This window comes from Lissotriton helveticus, chromosome 8, assembly GCF_964261635.1.
Source record: "Lissotriton helveticus chromosome 8, aLisHel1.1, whole genome shotgun sequence".
NCBI lineage: Eukaryota > Metazoa > Chordata > Amphibia > Caudata > Salamandridae > Lissotriton > Lissotriton helveticus.
The window spans coordinates 254,267,638-254,292,858 of NC_136069.1; the positions used below are offsets into that span (position 1 = coordinate 254,267,638).

General features: G+C 45.6%; 1 protein-coding gene across 1 annotated transcript in view; it reads right to left on the reverse strand.

Moving 5' to 3' along the window:
- LOC144772579 (matrix metalloproteinase-20-like) overlaps positions 1 to 24,835 on the reverse strand; it is a 198,650-nt gene extending 173,815 nt beyond the window's left edge. Inside the window, exon 1 of the mRNA XM_078657008.1 lies at positions 24,674 to 24,835. Coding sequence (XP_078513134.1) covers positions 24,674 to 24,796 — 123 coding nt within the window. The 5' untranslated portion in view covers positions 24,797 to 24,835. The remainder of the gene's footprint in view (positions 1 to 24,673) is intronic.
- Between the last annotated feature and the right edge of the window lie 386 nt (positions 24,836 to 25,221).

Below are 25,221 nucleotides of genomic sequence, written 5' to 3' on the forward strand. Positions count from 1 at the left end.
CTCGTAAATCTGGAAATGTGTCTTGTTCCATGGATGGTGCGTGGGAACACCCACAGCAACACCCATTTCACGCAAAGTGCTGGATGTAAAGGGGCCATATATACAAGGACAGGGAAAGCCACGCAGGGTGGCCTTTCCTGTTCTGGTAAATATGGAGCCGTAACATGCGCCACCAGCACGTCACAAAAGGTGACGTACTAGTGGCGCAGGGGGCTTGTAAATCTGCCCCTTGGTGTCAAGTTCAAGTTCAGAAATTTGTATAGCGCGCTACTCACCCAGAGGGTCTCAAGGCGCTTGAGGGAGGGGGGTGCTTTACTTATCGAATATCCAAGTTTTTAGTTGTTTTCTGAAGGAGAGGTGGTTCTGTGTAAGGCGGAGGTGGGTGGGGAGAGAGTTCCAGGTTTTGGCCGCTAAGTAGGAGAAGGATCTTCACCCCCATGGTGGATCTATGGATGCGCGGGATTGCGGCGAGGGCTTGATTGGACGATCGTAGTTGACGGGTGGGGGTGTAGAAGGACAATCGCGTGTTGAGGCATTCGGGTCCTAGGTCGTAGAGGGCTTTGTGTGCGTGGGTGAGGAGACGGAATGTTATTCTCTTGTTGACGGGGAGCCAGTGGAGGTCTTTCAGGTGACCGGAAATGTGAGCTTGACGGGGGATGTCCAGTATGAGTCTGGCTGAGGCGTTTTGGATGCGTTGGAGTTTTTTCTGTAGTTTGGCTGTGGTTCCGGCGCAAACGGTGTTTCCGTAATCCAGTCGGCTTGTGACCAGTGCGTGGGTGACCGTTTTTCTTGTTTCGGTGGGGATCCATCGGAAGATTTTTTTGAGCATGCGTAGGATGTTGAAGCATGATGATGAGATGGCGTTGACTTGTCTGGTCATCGAGAGGGAGGAGTCCAGGATGAAGCCCAGGTTACGTGCGTGGTCCGTAGGTATGGGTGCGGTTCCCAGGGCCGGTGGCCACCATGAGTCGTCCCAGGCTGAGGGGGATGAACCTAAGATGAGGACTTCCGTTTTGTCCGAGTTTAGTTTTAAACGGCTGTTCTTCATCCACTCAGCTACCTCTTTCATTCCTTAGTGTAAGTTGGTTTTGGCGGTATTTCGGTCTTTGGTGAGGGAGAGGATCAGCTGGGTGTCGTCTGCGTAGGAGATGATGTTGAGGTTATGTTGGCGCGCGATGGATGCAAGGGGACTCATGTATACGTTGAATAGAGTGGGACTGAGTGATGATCCTTGTGGTACGCCGCAGATGACTTCGGTGGCCTCTGATCTAAAAGGGGGGAGGCGGACTCTCTGGGTTCTTCCGGCGAGGAAAGAGATGATCCAGTCCAATGCTTTTCCTTGTATTCCGACGTTGCTGAGGCATTGTATAAGGGTGCTATGACAGACTGTGTCGAAGGCTGCGGAGAGGTCAAGTAGGATGAGGGCAGCTGTTTCTCCGCTGTCCAGTAGAGTTCGAATGTCGTCTGTTGCTGCGATGAGGGCGGTCTCGGTGCTGTGTTTGGCTCGGAAGCCTGACTGTGAAGGGTCGAGGGATTTGTTGGATTCAAGGAAAGCGGCGAGCTGACTGTTGACGGCCTTCTCGATGACTTTGGCAGGGAATGGGAGGAGCGAGATGAAGCGGTAGTTCTTAAGTTCAGTGGGGTCTGCTGTGGGTTTCTTCAGAAGGGCGCTGAGTTTGGCGTGTTTTCAGCTTTCCAGGAAGGTAGCGGAGTTGAAGGAGCAGTTGATGACGTCGCGGAGATGTGGTGCGATAATGGACTCTGCTTTGTTGAAAATGTGTTGGGGACATGAGTCGGTTGGCGAACCTGAGTGGATGGAGTTCATCAGGCGGATGGTGTCTTCAGTGGTGATTGGGTTCCAGGCGCAGAGGTTGTTAGAGTGTGGTTTTGGTTCGGGGGTGGGTGGAGTGGACTGGTCGTCTGACTGGTTTTCAAAGCTGTTATGTATGTCGGCGATTTTGTTGTGGAAGAATGAGGATAGGGAGTCGCAAAGGTTTTGGAAGGGAGTGATGTCCTTGGTGCCGGCGGTGGGGTTGGTAAATTCTTTGACGATGTTGAATAATTCCTTGCTGTTTTGGGCGTTGTTGTCAAGTTGATCCTTGAATGCTGATTTCTTGGTGGATCGGTTCAGTTGGTGGTGTTTGCGGGTGGCGTTCTTGAAGGTGGCCAGGTTGTCAGAGGTTGGGTCTTTTCTCCAGGCTTTCTCGAGGGTACGGCAGAACTTCTTGGATTTCTTAAGTTCATCTTTGAACCAGGGGGCTTTTTTGCTACCTTGCTTGATTTGATGGTTTTTCAAGGGTGCTAGTTCGTCGGCGCTGTGGGTGATCCATTGTGTGAGGTTGGTGGCTGCTTGGTTTGGGTCCGATGATTTGGCAGGAGGGTTTTGGTGAAGCGATGTGAAGAGCTGGTCGGTGGTAATTTTGTTCCAATTTCTTCGGGGAATAGGTTGTGGGGGGTTGTGGGTCGTGGTCTTTTTGTAGTTGAAGTGAACGCAGCTGTGGTCCGTCCAATGGAGAGCTGTGGTGTGATTGAAGGAGATGTGCTTGCTGGAGGTGAAGATTGGGTCGAGCGTGTGTCCGGCATAGTGTGTGGGGGTGTTGACAAGTTGTACGAGTCCGAGGTTGGCCAGGTTGTCCAGAAGGGTGGTGGTGTTGCTGTTGTTTTTCTTTTCCAGGTGGAAGTTGAGGTCTCCCAGTAGAATGTAGTCCTCGGAGGGGAGAGCATGTGGGCTGATGAAGTCAGTGATGTCTTCGCTGAATTGTGTGCAGGGTCCTGGTGGTCTGTAGATGAGGGTGCCTCTGAGTGTGGTCTTGGGGTCGGTGTGGATCTGGAAGTGAAGGTGTTCGGCGGTAGCGAGTTTATCGTCGGAACTGGTCGTGATGCGGATGGTGTTCTTATGGACGATGGCGATGCCTCCTCCTGTTTGGTTGGTGCGGTCCTTTCGGATGATCTTGTAGGCGTCCGGGATGGCTATTGCGATGTCGGGTGCTGATGAGGCGTTCATCCAGGTTTCTGTAAGGAAGGCGACATCCGGCGATGTAGTGTCGAGTAGGTTCCAGAGTTCAATGGCGTGTCTGTGGACCGAGCGGATGTTGAGCAGGATGCATTTTAGGTGGTTAGTGTCGGAGCTCTGTTTGGAGTTAGTGGAATTGGTGTGGGTCCTGATGCATTCGAACTTGCAGGAGTGGCAGGTGAAGGGTCCATGGGTGTGTACTGGGGCTGCTTGGTAGCATTTTGGTGGGCGGCCGGGGTTAAGGGCTGAAAGGGTTCCGGCGTCGTATGTTATGCGGGCGGAGTGGATTTTGCGGGGGACCAGGGGGTCTGGCCCAGGGCAAGGTCCAGGCGCGGATGGGCGTAGACGGGCTTACCTTTGGCGCACCTTGGCCCACATGGGGCGCTTCCGCTGCGCGTTAACGCTGCGCGCAAAGGCATCTGTCATAAGTGGATAGTGGAGGGGCGAGGGAGGAGCAGCTGGGAGGCGGGAGCGGGGTGGAGAGCCAGGCAGGGAGGCACAACAACAAACAACAAAATGGCAGCAAGCCAAAAGCGAAACAGGATTGGGGCACAACCTTAATAAACGCGATGAAATTGGCAGTGGCACCGGCACAATCAGGCACAAATGAATTAATCAGGCAAAGGCAGCACAGCACAATTGAATGATCGTGAATGCGCACTTTCGCTATATAGCGCTACGATATAAATATCATAAGCAATCAGGCACTAATAATTGTAGTAGCAATGCGAGGTAGCAAAGGGCAATCTGTCAGTATAGCGCTACGATACCCCAAGCAGCAAGCAGAGCAGGGAGCAGCGTGAGGAGCGACCGCTTCTCAAGGGATCAGGACGGTCACAGCGCTAGTACGGGAGAGTGGAGCCTAAACTATCTGTGGGAGGGAGGAGCAGCTGGGAGGAGGGAGCGGGGTGGAGAGCCGGGCAGGGAGGCACAACAACAAACAACAAAATGGCAGCAAGCCAAAAGCAAAACAGGATTGGGGCACAACCTTAATAAACGCGATGAAATTGGCAGTAGCACCGGCACAATCAGGCACAAATGAATTAATCAGGCAAAGGCAGCACAGCACAATTGAATGATCGTGAATGCGCACTTTCGCTATATAGCGCTACGATATAAATATCATAAGCAATCAGGCACTAATAATTGTAGTATCAATGCGAGGTAGCAAAGGGCAATCTGGCAGTATAGCGCTAAGATACCACAAGCAGCAAGCAGATCAGGGAGCAGCGTGAGGAGCGACCGCTTCTCAAGGGATCAGGACGGTCACATCGCTAGTACGGGAGAGTGGAGCCTAAACTATCTGTGGGAGGGAGGAGCAGCTGGGAGGCGGGAGCGGGGTGGAGAGCCGGGCAGGGAGGCACAACAACAAACAACAAAATGGCAGCAAGCCAAAAGCGAAACAGGATTGGGGCACAACCTTAATAAACGCGATGAAATTGGCAGTGGCACCGGCACAATCAGGCACAAATGAATTAATCAGGCAAAGGCAGCACAGCACAATTGAATGATCGTGAATGCGCACTTTCGCTATATAGCGCTACAATATAAATATCATAAGCAATCAGGCACTAATAATTGTAGTAGCAATGCGAGGTAGCAAAGGGCAATCTGGCAGTATAGCGCTACGATACCACAAGCAGCAAGCAGAGCAGGGAGCAGCGTGAGGAGCGACCGCTTCTCAAGGGATCAGGACGGTCACAGCGCTAGTACGGGAGAGTGGAGCCTAAACTATCTGTGGGAGGGAGGAGCAGCTGGGAGGCGGGAGCGGGGTGGAGAGCCGGGCAGGGAGGCACAACAACAAACAACAAAATGGCAGCAAGCCAAAAGCGAAACAGGATTGGGGCACAACCTTAATAAACGCGATGAAATTGGCAGTGGCACCGGCACAATCAGGCACAAATGAATTAATCAGGCAAAGGTAGCACAGCACAATTGAATGATCGTGAAAGCGCACTTTCGCTATATAGCGCTACGATATAAATATCATAAGAAATCAGGCACTAATAATTGTAGTAGCAATGCGAGGTAGCAAAGGGCAATCTGGCAGTATAGCGCTACGATACCACAAGCAGCAAGCAGAGCAGGGAGCAGCGTGAGGAGCGACCGCTTCTCAAGGGATCAGGACGGTCACAGCGCTAGTACGGGAGAGTGGAGCCTAAACTATCTGTGGGAGGGAGGAGCAGCTGGGAGAAGGGAGCGGGGTGGAGAGCCGGGCAGGGAGGCACAACAACAAACAACAAAATGGCAGCAAGCCAAAAGCAAAACAGGATTGGGGCACAACCTTAATAAACGCAATGAAATTGGCAGTGGCACCGGCACAATCAGGCACAAATGAATTAATCAGGCAAAGGCAGCACAGCACAATTGAATGATCGTGAATGCGCACTTTCACTATATAGCGCTACGATATAAATAGCATAAGCAATCAGGCACTAATAATTGTAGTAGCAATGCGAGGTAGCATAGGGCAATCTGGCAGTATAGCGCTACGATACCACAAGCAGCAAGCAGAGCAGGGAGCAGCGTGAGGAGCGACCGTTTCTCAAGGGATCAGGACGGTCACATCGCTAGTACGGGAGAGTGGAGCCTAAATTATCTGTGGGAGGGTGGAGCAGCTGGGAGGCGGGAGCGGGGTGGAGAGCCGGGCAGGGAGGCACAACAACAAACAACAAAATGGCAGCCAGCCAAAAGCGAAACAGGATTGGGGCACAACCTTAATAAACGCGATGAAATTGGCAGTGGCACTGGCACAATCAGGCACAAATGAATTAATCAGGCAAAGGCAGCACAGCACAATTGAATGATTGTGAATGCGCACTTTCGCTATATAGCGCTACGATATAAATATCATAAGCAATCAGGCACTAATAATTGTAGTAGCAATGCGAGGTAGCAAAGGGCAATCTGGCAGTATAGCGCTACGATACCACAAGCAGCAAGCAGAGCAGGGAGCAGCGTGAGGAGCGACCGCTTCTCAAGGGATCAGGACGGTCACAGCGCTAGTACGGGAGAGTGGAGCCTAAACTATCTGTGGGAGGGAGGAGCAGCTGGGAGGCGGGAGCGGGGTGGAGAGCCGGGCAGGGAGGCACAACAACAAACAACAAAATGGCAGCAAGCCAAAAGCGAAACAGGATTGGGGCACAACCTTAATAAACGCGATGAAATTGGCAGTGGCACCGGCTCAATCAGGCACAAATGAATTAATCAGGCAAAGGCAGCACAGCACAATTGAATGATCGTGAATGCGCACTTTCGCTATATAGCGCTACGATATAAATATCATAAGCAATCAGGCACTAATAATTGTAGTAGCAATGCGAGGTAGCAAAGGGCAATCCGGAAGTATAGCGCCACGATACCACAAGCAGCAAGCAGAGCAGGGAGCAGCGTGAGGAGCGACCGCTTCTCAAGGGATCAGGACGCGCACAATGCTTTGAGATGGTGTATCTTTCCAACAGCAGTGTTCAAATTCTGCAAAGAAAAATCACTGCTTAAATTCTGCAAAGAAAAATCACTGCTTAAATTGAGGGGGGAGCATAATTGTTTGCTCTGCATTTCCCGTTTGAAAAACAGTGATGATATATTTTGTTGTCCCCTTGCTAATAATATACAGGCCCCACTCGGAATTGGGTTTTTCCCATTTAGAGGATGTTATTGGTATTCAACCAATCCTTCTCTGGCACCACATCTGGACCACAGAGCAGACCAGTCTAAATTGCCAAATAATCAGTGACTGGTGTGGGTTAGATAGGGTTTCACACATAGGGTGGCTTAAGTATGTTAAGGAATTTTTATGTAAACTAGGCCATCAAGAATATTTCGACAACCCCATCAATCTGACTAAGGTAGACAGGAAAGTTTTTAAATCTAGTTGCCTGCAATATCTTAAAAACATAAGAACGAATACAGACCTTCAAAAATCCTCAGTCTCGGGGCATAAAAACATCCTGACTACCTTTAAGATGCAGCCATACTTAATTTATGTTACTCTTGACTTTGAAAGATTTTTATTAACATGATTTAGGATGTGCATTGTGTACAGGTTATTTAGCTTCGCAAGACATAATGATTGATCCAGACGTTTGTCCAACTGCCCATGCGATGACATGTCTGCGCAATCCACTATGCATGTTTTATGCTTTTGTACATTTTATACAGTCCAGAGAAAAAGGTGGATACTCCCGGTGCTCAGAACATTAGGCTTGAGAAAATGTCGTCCTGCTCTTTTAGTTATGCAATCTTTGGAGGAAGAACTTATAACTTTAGCTGTCAATTTGTTTTTAAAATCAGTTTTTAACTGTAGAAATACTATCCTAGGTAAGAATCTGTACTGTATAATTTATCTCATATTTCCGTGGCCTTTTATCCATATTTGTAACATGAGCCTTTTATTGTTCTATGTGCTTTTATGATTATTCTTTTAATCGAATAAAGCTTAATTGATTGATTGATACTGGCCCCACAAATATTTAGGAGGTTGTAGGGCAACAAAGATCAATCAGGTAGTCAATTTAGAAGTCATTGCAATGTGTGATGTCATTACCTTCAGTTACTCAGAGGATTGTTCATTCTATAGGATTTTAGAAAGAGCCCTTCATTTTTAGGTATCGTCTGTACAGCGCTTGAGCTGTGCTTGTGAAGTCGCTTGTATTTAATATATCTTAAAAGGTAGCTCTTATCTGTTCCCATCACCGAATTACTGTGTTCATTAGTTTTCATATGGAACATTTCTTTTTGTTATCCTCCCCTGGCTGCATGCATTCATAATACTTCTACCAAAGCTGTTCACACTGTATAAGCCACATTTAATGTCAAGATAAGATTTCTGTCAAGATGCGATCTCTTCACCCAGAAAAGTCAGACAGCTTCTAACAGTATGCTGAAATGCTTACTTTTTATTACTTAGTTGTGTAAAGCAGTTGCTTTATTCCTTAGAATGTTTGAGGCATTTCCTAATAATGCCTCAATACCTTTCTTTGCACTTTGTAGGCATTATCGCATTGATTTTTTCAACTCAATCTATTTGGTCATTATGATCAAATTCTAAATATTGTAATACACATTGCACAATAAAAATAAAGTTAATATACAAGAGCTATGCTATATTTTACTACTAAACAGGCCACAACAAGTGGTTACATTGCAGACAACAGGGTCACAGTTTGAATGGTGCAGCAGGTACAGTAGCAAAGGGGCAGAAAGTTGTCAGAACTCTTCTAGGCACATAATATTGCTATATTGGACTACTAAATAGGCAGTCATAATTGCAGTTACCTTGCATTTAAAAGGGAATGGGTTTGAATGGTGCAGCAGGTGCAGTTGCACTGGGATCAAAAAGCTCTAGGGACCCCACAAAACCTAGACTATTGGCAACATTTTAAACTGAACAGACTGTTACAAGTGCAGTTACCTTGCAGACAACAGAGTATTGATTTCAATAACTGCAGATGCAGTGGCACCGGGACCGAAAGCTCCAGACACACCACTGAACACCGATTATTGCTATATTTTACTACTAAAGAGGCAGTTACAAGTGCCGTTGTTTAGCAAGCACTATGGTCATGATTTCAATAGTGCAGAAGGTGCAGCAGCACCAGGACCAAAAGCTCCAGGCACCCCACGAAATCCCTAATAGTGCTATATTTTATTCCTAAACAGGCAACCACAAGTGTAGTACCAAGCAGACAACTGGGTCATGATTTGAATGGTGCAGCAGATGCAGTGGCACCGTACCCAAATGTTGTCAGAACTCCTCTAAACACATAATATTGCTCTATTTGACTACTAAACGGGCAGTCACAATTGCAGTTACCTTGCAGTTAAAAATGACTTGATTTGAATGGTTCAGCAGGTGCAATGGCACTGGGGCCAAACACTTTAGGGACCTAACCAAACTCAGAGTATTGCTAAATTTCACTACTAAACAAAAAAGTCACAAGTGCATTTATCTAGCAGGCAATAGGGTCATGATTTGGATGGTGCAGCAGGTACAGCAACACCAGGACCATAAGCTCTAGCCATCCTACTAAACACCTAATATTGCTATATTTTACTACTAAACAGCCAGTCACAAGTGCAGTTGCCATGCAGACAGCAAGGTCATGATTTGAATGGTGCAGCAGGTGCAGTGACACCGGGCCTACAATTTGTGACGGTGTTGGATCTAGCCCTGATCTCTTGACTGGGTGAGAGTATTCTGCTTAATTCAGAGACTCTGTCCATCACCACCCCTTGTTGTAAATATTTTTGTCCACCCTAAGCGTGGAAGGGTATACTCAGATGTGAGTCCCTTGCTCATTGCACCATCAGGATTCAAGCAAGCCGGGCCGAAGACGGCTGAAATGCCAGAAACCGGTCCCCGGAAGCTTGTTTCCTTCCCAGGGTAAGAATTGGCTTTTGTAGTCTGGTCTGCCCTGTTCCCATGATGCACTGGGCCAGGTACAGACTAATTTGCATACAGCCAGGTTCTGAAACTGGGATGGTGCAATGAGCTAAAAAACGGTGTTGGATCTAGCCCTGATCTCTTGACTGGGTGAGAGTATTCTGCTTAATTCAGAGACTCTGTCCATCACCACCCCTTGTTGTAAATATTTTTGTCCACCCTAAGCGTGGAAGGGTATACTCAGATAAGAGTCCCTTGCTCATTGCACCATCAGGATTCAAGCAAGCCGGGCCGAAGACGGCTGAAATGCCAGAAACCGGTCCCCGGAAGCTTGTTTCCTTCCCAGTGTAAGAATTGGCTTTTGTAGTCTGGTCTGCCCTGTTCCCATGATGCACTGGGCCAGGTACAGACTAATTTGCATACAGCCAGGTTCTGAAACTGGGATGGTGCTATGAGCTAAAAAACGGTGTTGGATCTAGCCCTGATCTCTTGACTGGGTGAGAGTATTCTGCTTAATTCAGAGACTCTGTCCATCACCACCCCTTGTTGTAAATATTTTTGTCCACCCTAAGCGTGGAAGGGTATACTCAGATGTGAGTCCCTTGCTCATTGCACCATCAGGATTCAAGCAAGCCGGGCCGAAGACGGCTGAAATGCCAGAAACCGGTCCCCGGAAGCTTGTTTCCTTCCCAGTGTAAGAATTGGCTTTTGTAGTCTGGTCTGCCCTGTTCCCATGATGCACTGGGCCAGGTACAGACTAATTTGCATACAGCCAGGTTCTGAAACTGGGATGGTGCAATGAGCTAAAAAACGGTGTTGGATCTAGCCCTGATCTCTTGACTGGGTGAGAGTATTCTGCTTAATTCAGAGACTCTGTCCATCACCACCCCTTGTTGTAAATATTTTTGTCCACCCTAAGCGTGGAAGGGTATACTCAGATGTGAGTCCCTTGCTCATTGCACCATCAGGATTCAAGCAAGCCGGGCCAAAGACGGCTGAAATGCCAGAAACCGGTCCCCGGAAGCTTGTTTCCTTCCCAGTGTAAGAATTGGCTTTTGTAGTCTGGTCTGTCCTGTTCCCATGATGCACTGGGCCAGGTACAGACTAATTTGCATACAGCCAGGTTCTGAAACTGGGATGGTGCAATGAGCTAAAAAACGGTGTTGGATCTAGCGCTGATCTCTTGACTGGGTGAGAGTATTCTGCTTAATTCAGAGACTCTGTCCATCACCACCCCTTGTTGTAAATATTTTTGTCCACCCTAAGCGTGGAAGGGTATACTCAGATGTGAGTCCCTTGCTCATGCACCATCAGGATTCAAGCAAGCCGGGCCGAAGACGGCTGAAATGCCAGAAACCGGTCCCCGGAAGCTTGTTTCCTTCCCAGTGTAAGAATTGGCTTTTGTAGTCTGGTCTGCCCTGTTCCCATGATGCACTGGGCCAGGTACAGACTAATTTGCATACAGCCAGGTTCTGAAACTGGGATGGTGCAATGAGCTAAAAAACGGTGTTGGATCTAGCCCTGATCTCTTGACTGGGTGAGAGTATTCTGCTTAATTCAGAGATTCTGTCCATCACCACCCCTTGTTGTAAATACAATTTGTGATGACCTCCTCTAAAAACCTTATGTTGATATATTTTACTACTATACAGGCAGACACAATTGCAGGGGCTTGATTTGAATGGTGCAGCAGCTGCAGTGGCACGGGGGCCAAAAGGTCTCGGGACCCAACTAAATGCAGAATATTGCTAAACTTTACTACTAAACAGACACAAGTGCAGTTATCTAGCAGGCACTAGGGCCATGATTTCAATGGTGCTGCAGGCGAAGTGACACCGGGGACAAAAGTTTTCAGAACTCCTCTAAACACCAAATATTGCTATATTTAACTACTAATTAAGCAGTCACAAGTGTTGTTACCTTGCAGGTAGTAGGGTCATGATTTCAATGGTGCTGCAGGCGAAGTGACACCGTGGACAAAAGTTTTCAGAACTCCTCTAAACACCAAATATTGCTATATTTAACTACTAATTAAGCAGTCACAAGTGTTGTTACCTTGCAGGTAGCAGGGTCATGATTTCAATGGTGCAGCAGGCGCAGTGAAATTGGGGCCCAAAACTCCAGTAACTCCTCTAAACACCAAATATGGCAATATTTTACTACTAAACAGGCAGTCACAAGTGCAGTTACCGTGCAGGCAACACGGTTATGATTTGAATGGTGCAGCAGGTGCACTGATACCGGGCCCAAAAGTTGTCAGTACTCTTCTAAACACATAATATTGCTATTACACCAATTAATTCTATTATTTCCCTCTTTCATTTCATTTTTCAAAATGTTGCTATTACTTACCTGCACTATACCACAAATAACAGCACAATATATTGCCTTTTTGCACATAAACAAGTCATAACACTTTAACAGACTTTCTGGAAATGATATTGTACTACTACTCAGCAAGCTACAACTTACAACAATAAAACAACATTCTAGTAATCACATAAGTGAAACCTAATGCTTTTACCAATGCTTGTTTTTTTATTGTAACTTGTGATTAATAAACATGACTGCAGAGTGTTTACTGGGACCTTGCGAAAAAGAGTAAAGTTGTGAACTAGAAAACAAATCTCGGTACTGGTAACTACAACGCAGATTTCAAAATTACTACATGTCTCCATCTCAGCACCGAATAAACATGCAATTTCGCAACTGTGCCCTTCAATTAAAACAGTAAACTTAGCTTTTCACAAAACAACAGTGTTATTTCCAAGATATGATGAATGTGAACGGGAAACAGCTCCAATACTACACACTATAACACAGTACCTAAACATAGTCCGCCTGGACAGAAAATAGGCCCTGGCACCAAAAATAAAAGTGGATCCCATCAGCGAATAAGACTGCTAAAATAGGTTGCACACATTTGCAAATCTGTTTAGATTTGAACTTGTCAAAAAGTGCTGTATAAGTGTTTCGCAAAGTATAGGAGACAGCACGCATTTGTGCTTGCTACAGGCACTTTTTGTGTAAAACCTAAAACAAACATCCATAGAAACACACATAGTGCAATAAGTGCATTTTAAGCTATCAATGGTAGCTTTATAACTCGTCAGTGTGCGTGCATGATTATCTTATCTTTTTGGATCTGACATTAGCCAAGAACTTTTGATTTTACTAAAAGTAAAGATATACTACATTTCCCTTTAGGGGCTTACAGGGGATTTCAGCCTTCTTCCACTAGTCTGCTATTGTGTCATTCACATTTTCTCTGCCAACTACACCATACAGCATGGGGCAGGGAGTCAGCCAACATCAGCCATTGGATAACTTCACTATGCGTGACAGCATTCTACCATTTCACAAACAGAACTTCCACACACAAAGCAGTTCCTGACATTGCCAGGGACAACTATGCCAATGTGTGCTTTAGGGAAAAAAATATATTTTTGCTTTTAACCAATATGTTTATCTTTGATTTGATGAGAGCCTGGCATCTCTCCAACAATAATGTTTTGCAAAAATCATGGAAAGACAAAACAAGGATTCACAAAAAGAGGATACCAGCCCACATCAGCCCTATTAGATTTGCCAATGCTTGTTCTGGTTGCAGCTCTTGCTTATCATAAACACAAAGATTGCTGTGACACCCCAGTCTTCTATTCAATGGGCTCCTTTAGTGAGACCTGAGGAGGAGGTGCATTGACCTCCACTATTACCGCTACCTACTCCTAGTTCCTGGGGCAATTCAAAGAATTGGACGAGGTTGGCACTCTCACATGTGACATGCTTCATCATTTGCCACCTCGTCCCCCCCTGGCAAGATAATACTACCAGGCCGGACTCAACCTCAGGCTGGGGCTTACCTGAGGGAGCTCTTAGATATCTCTTGTTTAGACTGTACTGTGATCCAGTTGCCCCAATCTTTGTGCTAATCTATAGTATTGAAGGGCAGGCGTGAACCCATTAATGCCCTATATCTCTCCCATTGTGTGATAGTGCAGCTCTTGCTTCCCGTGCACCATTCCATGGACTAATATTCTACTGCACTTCCATTAAAATACCTGCCTTGTTGGACCTTAACCTTTCTGCATGGCAACACCATATTTTTGCTTTCCTCTGACTTTCTTTGCTGAACCTGTTTTTTGGCTTTTAGAGCTCTGTGCACATTTTCCCTGCTAAGCAATTGTGAAGTGCTTATGCTTTTACTTGAAAACATGGTAAAAATGGTTTAAACCTGAGAGGTATATTTAACTTATTTTTAAATCCTTAGTATATGTTACTACATGCACCCAGGGCCTGTAAATTAAATGCTTCTAGTGGGCTGCAGTACTCATTGTTCTACCCACCAAAGTAACCTTCTTAAACATATAATTAATAAAAATGTTGCCAGCACTAAGTCTTTCTTTTTAATACCTATAGCTCACCCTTGAGGTAGGCCCTAAACGCTCATATTGCAGGATGCATGCTATCTAAAAATATAGGTTTAATTCTTTACAAGTCCTGGCAGTGAACATGTCCTAAAGTTGTTTTTCACTACTCTAAGGCTATCTTTCCTAGAGACTACCATTGGGATGCCTTATTACACTTAATAAGTGCTAACAGATTCTGACTACAGTAATTATGTTTACACTCAAATGATTTGTAATATAAAATCCTCTTAAAAAAGACTATCAAATTTCTTCCCATACAAACGCGGACGGACATGACTTTGGCACTTGTTATGACTAGATTACACTATGCCAGTGTTTTGTATTTGGGGGCCCTGGTTGAACTGCTAAATAAACCCGAAGTGGTGTAGATGGAGCTTAATTCTGAAAACCCACTGAAGGCAGTCCCTCCGTAGGGGTGCGAAGGCTCTGCTTTGGCTCCCTATTAGGCAGAGTCAGATTTAAAGCCCTAACAATTACTCATAGAGCGCTGCATAAAAAAATATGGAAAAAGTCAAAGTTTATGTATCTAGTAGGGCACTCTGATCCACTAACCATGGCCTGTTATGTATTTCTCAAGTCCACAAAGCCAGAAGAGGAGGAATATTTTTCTCCATTTTGACAGCTAGATTTTGGAATTCCATACCAAAGAATTTACGGAAGATCTAGGTGGAATCTGCACTCAAATCTGCCCTGAAGACTTTCCTCTTTAGAGAGATGTAGTTGAGCATCATTTACTTGTTAGCTTAGCACTGGGACACTTCTTTTGGGAGTATCTGTCTCTGCTTTATAAATTGCTCTTCATTTATATATTCAATGGTGAAGTCGGACTTTAAGTTAGAATATTAAAAAAAAACACTTTTAGAAAGCTGCAGTTTGAATTCCGAAACCAACTGTGTCTTTCTGCCAGCGCCTTGGGTTACATGACTGGGAATGGCGCTGCTGTTGTGGATTGTGTATTATTTCCAGACAGTGAGACAAAGGAAGCCTAGGTGTGGGGGACAGGGTTCTCTTGACACGGTGGCAGAGGAGAAGCAATGCCCTGCCCTTACTACATTTTCAAAGGGTGCACCTGCAGCACACACAAAGTGGAAGGGGAAGAACTGACCAGAACCAGTTTTGGGAGTAGGACACAATGAGCTTCCCGAGGCCTTCATTCACCTACCCAGCCGATCAGCACCAACTAGACCTGCCTGATTTGGCTGAGCCCTGCTGCTGGTCTCTACTGGATTGACTTGTGATCCCCAATAGTTGTCCCTTTGGGTCGTGGACCTTTGGCTAGCATCAGTGAGAACACCTCCTCAAGTAAAAGGTGGCGACAACCAATGCGAAGCTCTGGTGGCACTTCCTCTCCCCGTTAACATCGACTGTCATTGATGACCGGCCACAAGAGGCCTGCACTTGGCGCCGACGATGAGCCATGGCAAAGCTCCAGTGAAGGCAAGACTGTCCACAATGCTCAACCTGCTCTTCAAGCAGAAAGCCTTCTTCTTGCAGTCACCTCCAATGTGAATGCAACTCTTTGCACTGGACTTGAGAAGGTAACTCTTCAGTGGGACTAACCGTATCCCTGTATGGGACCCGTACTCCACCACGGTAAGCCTGAACTACAATCCCACAGAAAAAGAGTGATGCAATAAAAGGACAATTAAAGATAATGGGGTAGACCCTGTGTCCCTCAGAACCTGGGTATTGGTAATACACTCTCCAATGGGTTCTGTTTGGTAAACCAATTGCTTTGCGAACTACATTAAATAAATGATACAACACAGAATCTTTTAACGCCTCCGCCGCGGTGCGGGCCTTCTGAAGAGTGAGCGGGGCTGTGTCGGCCGTTGGCCGACAGCAGCACTAGGAAGGTAGTGCTGCCCTCGGCCAACGGCCGATGGCAGCACACAATGGGTTAAATGTAGATTAAAATAGCAACAAAACACACCGGAGATACTGATTCAGTTATTTATATAAAATATTTACTACTTTAGTACATGGCTGTCACATAACAAATTTGGAAACAAACAACATAAAGAACGTGACTTTTGTGATTCGAGTGACAAAGTGAAAGGTGGTGCTTCAAATGAATATGAAAGAAAAACTATGTGTACATAATATGAATCAATGCCTCACCCTATGTCCTATCTATACTAATGTAATAAAGAGAGAGCCTAAACCTTTGAGGCGGGTAATCTTAGGAACCACAGCACCAATCACAACACCCAATACAGCGTTGGAAAGGGCAGTTGCAGCAGAAGGACATAGGCTATGCAGACGCCCACCATATACATTTAAAAGGTAAAAGAAGTGTGCCAGCAAAGTAGTCCCTTGTGGGCGTGTCTGCGTTGTGCTGTGGGCGTGTGCTGGGGGCGTGACAAATGCTGGGGGCGTGTGGTACGTTCCGCCCTTCATGCCATGTCTCATATCGTGTGCTGTGGCCGTGTGCTGGGGGCGCGGGCGTTTGCGGGGCGCGGGATTACAGAAAAAAAAGCGAGCGTTGTGCCCAATATTTCATTGTTTTTTCTTCCCAGGTTCTGTACGTACCAGCTCCGGGTGTCCACCCTGCTCCCTTTAAATACCCCTGCACCCCATAATCATAACCCACTCTTACTCCTTAAAATACCCCAACACCCTTAAACACTAACCCATCTTAACCCTATAAATATACCCTGTACCCCAAAACCCAAACCTATCCCTAAACCCTAAAAATACCCCTGTACCCCAAAATCCGAACCTAGCCGTGAACCCTATAAATACCCCTGTATCTCAAAACCCAAACCTACACCAGAACCCTAAAATACCCCTGTAACCCAAACCTAGCCCTGAACCCTAAAAATACCCCTCTACCCCAAAACCCAAACCTACCCCTGAACCCTAAAATACCCCTGTACCCCAAAACCCAAACCTAGCCCTGAACCCTTAAAATGCCCCTGTACCCCAAAACCCAAACCTACCCCTGAACCCTATAAATACGCCTGTACCCCAAAACCCAAACCTAGCCCTGAACCATAAAAATAACCCTGTACCCCAAAACCCAATCCTACCCCTGAACCCTAAAATACCTCTGTACCCCAAAACCCAAACCTAGCCCTGAACCCTAAAAATACCCCTATACCCCAAAATCCAAACCTAGCCCTGAACCCTAAAAAACTACTCCTGTACCCCATAACCCAAACGAATATCTGAACCCTTAAAATACCCAAACACCCCAAAACATATACCTCAGTACCCCAAAACATATACCCCTACACCCATACTTACCTTATCCAAACATTAAAAAAAACATGCTTTTACCATTCATGCATTTACAACGAATTTCGTTGTAAATGTATGCGTGGTAAAAGCATATAAAATGTAATGCCATGCGTTATAATGGCATTGCGGAGTCATGGTACTTTCGTAATGAAAGTATGCGGAGTGATGGTATGCGGAAAGAAAGTTGCAGAATAATGGGTGTTTACCCTCCCCCGGTAAGTACATTGGTGGCACGGCGGCCCACATCTCCAGCAACATACTCATATTTTTTCACCACCGATTTGAAAAATGGACAGATCTCTCTCATTGATGGCCAGCACCGACATACACTTTTAGACACACCTCCCGCCACAAGTTCTAGAATTGCGACCTTTAGAGCTGGGGACCTACGTTCAAATCTCGGCATCAGCTCAACATCCTGTGTTTCCAGGCAAATCGCTTTGTCCCCCAGTGCCTACCACAAATGAATGTGTTCTTCTGTAAAATTGTGCTCATGCCATGTTGTCGAGTTTGCGCTATATAATATTGCAAGGATAAATAAAGTAGGGAAACTCGAGTTCACACACTACTGAACGCGCACTCTTAAGTGCATCAGCAGTGCACTGTGAATCGGAGCGTTTCACAGGCCTGTCACAGATAAGAAATGCTATCAAAACGAAATCCTACAAAACAATATACTACTGGCCGTCAGCAATTCATACCCGGACAACGTCGGGACGGGCTGCTAGTTGTAATATAAGTTAGGGCACAAATGGATCATGATTACAATGATCTCACGCTGGTCTTTATGGGAATATTGAGAAGAGTTTCTGGCAGCGGCATTCCGTACCAACTGCAGTTTGTTCAGAAGATAGCTGGGCAGGCCTACATAAAAGGCACTGGCGTAATCGAGGCGTGAGGATACCAGTGCACGGGTAACAGTCTCCCTGCTGACCTAGGGAGAAGAGGGAGGAACATTTTTAGGGATATCAGTGTGCCTAAGCACTGACCTGTAAGCTTCTTGATCTGAGTAGAGAAGTTCAAATTCTCATCAAACAAAATTCCTAAGGTTTTCATGGGTTTGCCCTCAGAAGTTAGCATGGGAGATTCATCTGACCAAAGCAATTTCCAGAACTGAGGAGGGAAGTTCCCGAAAAGTAGGGTCTTGTAGGACCTGGGGTCACCAGATCCCCGGGGGTAGCCTGGCCCGAGCAGGTAGGCACCCGAAAGCTTAGGTGTGTAGTGACTACACAGCACACACATCCACTGAGACAAGAAATGCACGCAAAGACTGAGACCACACCAGTATGTTTTTCTCAAATCAATAAGTTTTATCTAAGATCAAGATCAGGGCAATCAAAAATCACAGTAGTACTAACTCGTTACCTTTCCTTAAAAGTGCATATTTTTCATTACTCGGCCATAGATACATAAATAAATAAATATTAAATAGTAAATAACTGTAGGCCTGACATCAGCCTTGCTCCTAGTCAGAACCTGCAAAGAATTCCTTATAGAGACATTCAAATAACATTGCATTACTTAGCAATCAACGTTTCATCGCTGCAGGAATCAGCATATCATTAAATGGGGTTAAAACATTTCCTAGCTACAAAGATAGGCAGTTCAACAGCAGAAGTAGAACATTTCATAGGGCTGGAATAAAGCAGTTCATTAATTAGAAGTAAACCCTTCAGTAGGTAAGGACAACCCTTTCAGCAGCTACCTGTCGGAATTCATAACCATTTCATTGCTCAGCAGTAACCATTTCATTAGGCAAACAATACATCAGTTCATTAGTTAGGCATCAGGCACTAGTAAACCATGCCTCCCGGTAAAATGAGCATTTCCTTAGGCCAGGATAACCACCATTCATGGGGCAAGAATAACTAACTGTTCCTTAATCAGGGCCTTTCCCCTAACGAGGGGTTAACTGTTATCAGCTGCGGCCCCCACTGTGTCTCTTGGGGGCCCTGGCCCTGTTCCAGTGCTTGAAAGGGGCCAATTGGGGCCAACGGGGCCCAGCAACAATCTTCCCCAGGAGAGGGGTGAACTCAGGCCTTCCGCCCTCCTCCCCGGGGGTTACCTTGACTCTTTGGCTCCTCCTGAGCCCTTGCGGAGATCTCCGGCTGGTCGGGGGGCTCGTGATCGTTCCAGAACTCACCGGCAGGGCTGGCGCTGTGGGGGCAGGTTGCGGGGCTCAGCCGAGCTTCCCGGGCCCCAGCACCGATGAAATAGCCAGCCTCAGGGGTGCAGCACGACGGAGGGGACTCTCGCTCCTCTGGGCCCCCTCCGTGTGGGTTCTCGGGCCAACCGGGCTTCTCCCGGCATCCGGCCAATCAGCGGCCTCACCTGACGGGGCTCAGGGGCGCAGACCAATTGGTGTGCGGCGGGGGCGGGGCTTGGAATGCGCCCCTGTCACGTGGGGTGAGTGTCTCAGCCTCACGGGCCGCCGCGGGGACTCCTCACGGTCGGGCTGGGCTGCGGCGGTGACGGGGCCCCACCAGGCGCACCGGAGGGCAGCGCCTTTCCCCCTAATTCCTCCTGGGCCGGGCGCGGCCCACTGCAGTACGGCGGCGGCCCTCTTCTGGCGTCGGGGGCCGCCGGGCAGATGACAGCCGGGGGGGTGGGCGCTCCACAAAGCACACAGCCCCCGCTCCTTGCAGCGTCCCGCGGGGAATAGGAACGCTTGGAAGTCCCTCCCAGGGTCGCCAATACCAGCGCTTCACAGGACCCAGCAGGTGGGCGCTTGAGGCAGAACTACAGCGCTTCACAGGTGGCACAGCGCTCAGGGGGGAATGCAGCGCTTAGTAGGGATAGCGCTGGGGACAGGTTTCTCACTAGCACTTCAGAGCACAGTAGGAGAGCGCTGGGCAGGTAGGGCAGGCAGCACCACAGTGGAGATGATGTAGGACAGCAAAGGGGGGTTAGGCAGGACAGCGCAGGCCCAGTACCTGATTGATCCCCAGTAGTCCTGGCAGATAGGTTTGTCCTTGGCGCTTGGTGGTTCCTGCGCCCTTGATAGGTTACAGTCTCTTGGTTTCTTGAGGTGGGGGTTGAGTTGAAGGCTTTCCTCAGCAGGTCACTTCAGATGGTCCCTGGGTTCCCCTCCCGGCGGGCCAGATCAGTGGGCTAGTTCAGTGTTCCTCACTCAGCTTGGTGGGCAGTGCCTAAACCCTGTCACCCCCAGTGGTATAGGTTCCTGACTTGGCACTATCGCCTAAGTCTCCTGCGTAGGGTCCCCCAGGTCAGGGATGCCCCAACTGACTGGAAAGTTTCCCTCCCTTTTCTTTTATAGTGGCAGTTGACAGTTGGTGACCACTCCCCTATTCCGTAAGGTTCCAGGAGCTTCCTCACTCTAGCTATGGGCAGGGCAGGCAGGCTGGAGTCGCAACATTGTGAACGGGTTCCAGCCAGCTCCTGGCTACTAGAGTGCGTCTAAAAAGACCACGCTGCAGTAGCAGGGGTCAGTGGCAGCCATGTTGGGGGAAGAGAGCACCTGCACCTTAGCATTAATCAGCAATGGGAAGGTGCCCAGAGACCTAAGGCCACCAAAAAGAAGGTGGGAAAAAATGAGGCAAATGCGAAAAGAAATAGGGAAAGACCACCCTAAGGCTGACAGGTCTAACAGATCTCAATTTTTTCGTCATTGTATTTTAAACGGGCAAATGTGGTGCCTATTTCCAACCAGTTTTCCTCATTCATATTTCATCAGGTATTTACACGTAAAATGTGAATAAAGGCAATATATGGTTTTGTCATTTTTACTGCCCACATTGTAATCCTGATCCATTTGTGCCCTAACTGATATTAGAATAGGAAATAGGGTGAGACCTTAAACGGGGATAATATGTATATGCTAATAATGATAAGTAACTTGTTTTTTGTCTAGTACTTCATACCCCGGTTTTTGCCATTAGACACATCTTCCATATTGTAAAATATACTGAATGGCAATTATGCAATTGCATTATTTTTTACAGAAACGAAGAGACTCTAAAAATATTATAATAAACTAATGTGATTTTAGCCTTCTGTGGATCACACAAAGTAAAACAAACACTTCTTATTTTACCAAACCTATTTAAATGTGTTGTCACGTCATTTCAGCAAAAAGAGGCCTAATTGTGAAATTGTATTAAATTTAGAAAGGTCAAACGATTATGTTGTTTTTCTGCTTCTGTGTGCTTATCCAAGACCCCAGCAAGAGTGTCACTATAATTCCAATTGTGTAAAATAGACCTGCATGAAAGCAAGCAGTGGTTTGTCAGTTTTTTTTTTCAGGAATTCTGTTTAATTATAAATGACCTTTGGCAGTCATAGACAGAAGGCGAATACTTAAAGAAAAAAGCACGTCAAAGGGCTGATTCTTGCTCGTTATTCTTCCGAACTCCCTGCTAATGTAGAGATGCTGTAGCGCCTGTTGCATCCCTAGTTACAGTGCCCATGGATGGTCCTGGAGATTAAACGTCCTCAATTTGGAGAATAACTTTTAGCTTACTAGACGTCTAGTAAGCTAAAAGTTATTCGCATGGGTTGTCGCCACCTTTTACTTGAGGAGGTGTTCTCACTGATGCCAGCCAAAGGTCCATGACCCAAAGGGGCAACTATTGGGGATCACAAGTCAATCCAGTAGAGACCAGCAGCAGGGCTCAGCCAAATCAGGCAGGTCTAGTTGGTGCTGATCGGCTGGGTAGGTGAATGAAGGCCTCCGGAAGCTCATTGTGTTCTACTCCCAAAACTGGTTCTGGTCAGTTCTTCCCCTTCCACTTTGTGTGTGCTGCAGGTGCAACCTTTGAAAATGTAGTAAGGGCAGGGTATTGCTTCTCCTCTGCCACCCTGTCAAGAAAAGCCTCTCCCCCACACCTAGGCTTCCTTTGTCTCACTGTCTGGAAATAATAAACAATCCACAACAGCAGCGCCATTCCCAGTCATGTAACCCAAGGCACTGGCAGAAAGACACAGTTGGTTTCGGAATTCAAACTGCAGCTTTCTAAAAGTGTTTTTTTTTTTAATATTCTAACTTAAATTCCGAGCCGTTTACTACTAGACAGTTTGCTGCATATCTGGCTGGGAGATGTAGTTAGCCTTCCACAACGTTATCCTATTACCTCGTAGCTAAACAGACTTTTCTGAAGTTTTTGAAAAAAAAATTGAGACCTACAGAAGAGCAGACATGAAGTTGCAGAACTTTCTGAAAGTTGGGACTTAAAAATCATTCTATCTTTGGAGGACAAGGACAAGGTGTGCAGACTGCCTAAAAAGGTGTGGCCTTGCTGACTACATTTTGAAGGTTGTACCCATTATGAGTTTTAAAGCACTTCAGCACTGTGACCATTTACTGTGTCCGTTGCCTTTTGGCTAGGTTCACACTATAGAAGTACCTCATGCATATATACACGCATTCATACATACATACATATATTGTGACTAATTTATTCGAAAATGTAATAAACCTTTTTTTTTTTTATTCCCTATACGTTACCATATGAAGATATCCACCCGGACTGTGGTGGAGCCTCCGTGTTGTAAAGTTTAGGGAAAATTAAAACATGTTTATTAACCCAAAAGCATGTGTAAAAATATTTTTATGCTAAATATAAATTAAATTATGAATGTAGGACAAAATAAGGAAAATAACTACACCAATTTTACCTTAATTTTAAATTACATCTTTAATTAATTTAAAATGTTAAGTTAAATACAATTATTTTCTGATGCTTATATTAAAAAATAAATTCTCTCCTAAAATGAAAAGAGATTATTATGCACTATTAATTATTAACTGTTTGCATATTATGAATTAAAATAAGAATGATTATATTTTAATAAACAATACTTTTACATTAAAGTTTACATTTTAAAAAGTTGATAACATATTTTAGAATTAAATAATGAAGCTGTTTTGTTTTTAGATTTATTAAATATTTAACTATATTAATTTATATTCTGAACAATTTGAAATACTATACATTATTTTAATATTATTTCAAGTCCCTACCTCCATTATTTTCAACGTTAGGGTGTTTCAGCACTAGTTGTTGGCCATGTGTAATACTGGACCTGCGACTGTTTCTTTATGGCAGCAGTAACTTACACTTGTAAATTTGGCTCCACCCTCTGTTTTTGGGGTTGTAAGTCTGCACTTTTGAGTAACTTTCCACTTAAAGTTCGTGCCCAGCCAAAGGTAGTACATTTACTCAAATGTGTAAGGGTAAATTACATGTGTAAATTTCTTACAAGTGTAATTTAAATTTGTGACTATCCCCCTGGGTTTGAGGATAATGTGGCACTGAGAAAAAGTGGAACCCTGTTCGGCTATTGTTACCAGCCTTGTCCTATGGAATATCTTTGACATGCTTCTAAATTATAAGTCCAAATATGGAATCTTTGTGAGGGATCAACCACCAGCCCCTCCCAGAAATCACTGGAAAGGGTGCCAATTTCACATTCCTCATTTGATCTGGGTGAACCTACAACTTGTTTCTGACCATGCTTTATCGCCAGTCCTCCTAAGAGGGAGTACCTGTTAGAGTCAATTGCTCACTATTGACTGATTGTAAGTTAATTAGGAGAAACGACTTCAAACATTGAACTAAGAACTATATAATACAGGAAGATGGTTGCTTTGGGAACTTTACAAATATAATAAATGCCTCCAAAGTAATCCGACTTCATGGGTCCATCATTTACTCGTATTGCAAATTCTTGAAAGCACCTCCATTCCAACTTCTAGAAATTGGGACCATTTACTCAATGTTACCTATATGAGGTAATGGTCCTGAGCTGACCTTTTTTCAGTGTAAACAACAGGGGGGGACGGGAATGGACAATATTTAGGGGGGTCCAGTGTACTTGTCCAGTAAGCAAGCAAGCAAGGTTGTACACAGTTCCCCTGGGGTTAAACAGGTAATAAGGTCTCTCTCCTAGTTAGCTGGTAGTCAGACTACCAGCTAACTAGGAGAGAGACCTTATTACCTGTTTAACCCCAGGGGAACTGTGTACAACCTTGCTTGCTGACCTTTTTTCAGACATACTGCCATAGTTCACACCATATTTCAAGGCCAGGCTTGTTCTTGCTTTTTTATTATCATGCTTTTATCTTGTCATCCTATGCCTCATACCATGAAAACGCCAAACTTTATGCTACTGTTCTATCTGGCATCCAGACTAATGCCCTTTATTTTAAGAACTGGTTTTAGATGCTACTCACGGGCATGCACCTACATATACCCCGGGCATTGAAACGTTGCTGTTCCATTAATTTTGAAGTCTTTGCGTTTGTGCCTTTGAGTCCCTCAAAAGGGTTCTACTGGATACAATCCCGCACAATTTGTTCCTAATGTTACATATAGGGCATCCTTCTATGAGTGTTTTTTATTGTCAAGCAGACACAATGCTGCAGATGACACCCAGTGTACACAATGTTTGTACACATTCATTCCTCCCATTCTCTGTCTTGACTGTCATTTATACCGCACCACTTAAAACAAACTTCTAAAGTTCCTCCTTATTCAACGTCCCTCTAAAAACGTAACCTTCCCTCCATTAAATCATTTACAGATGAGCCCCAGGCAGTAAATATTTTTTACTGATTCACGAATGTGGCCTTGATTTACTCACCTGAGCGATGTAAAAGTCTTTCCAGTTAGCTTTCGCTGTTGTGAAGGCCGCAGGAGCTGCTGATAAACATGGCAAGGCGACTGTAAGTTGAAAACAAATCCAAAGAAGGCCAAGAGTCTGCATTATAAAATGATTAATATGTTGGTAAAATGTGAAAGTAGATGTAGGTGAAGGCAGAAATGGAGGCACAACTAGATTTTCACAGCATTTATAGAGGAGAGAGTCCCTCCAGAAGCGCAGCCCCGGTGATTCATGTCTCAAAAGGTAATTATGCAGCTGAATGTGTTAATGAAGGGGTAGGCAGCGTCCCTCGCCGTTACAAACAGGACTGCAGCTCTCTTTCATGCTGACTGCAAATGAACTCATTTCATCCAAAGAGTGCACGTTACACTTTGCTTTCTTCTTCCTAAAATCCTCATGCCGATGTACAAAAAACATCACCTATATCGTAGGCATTTTTTACTTTTACCGAGTTTTTTTGGCTGCAGAGTGCACTGCATGACCCGAGATACTTTGCAAATCCCACTTATCCTGCATTTGCATTTTGG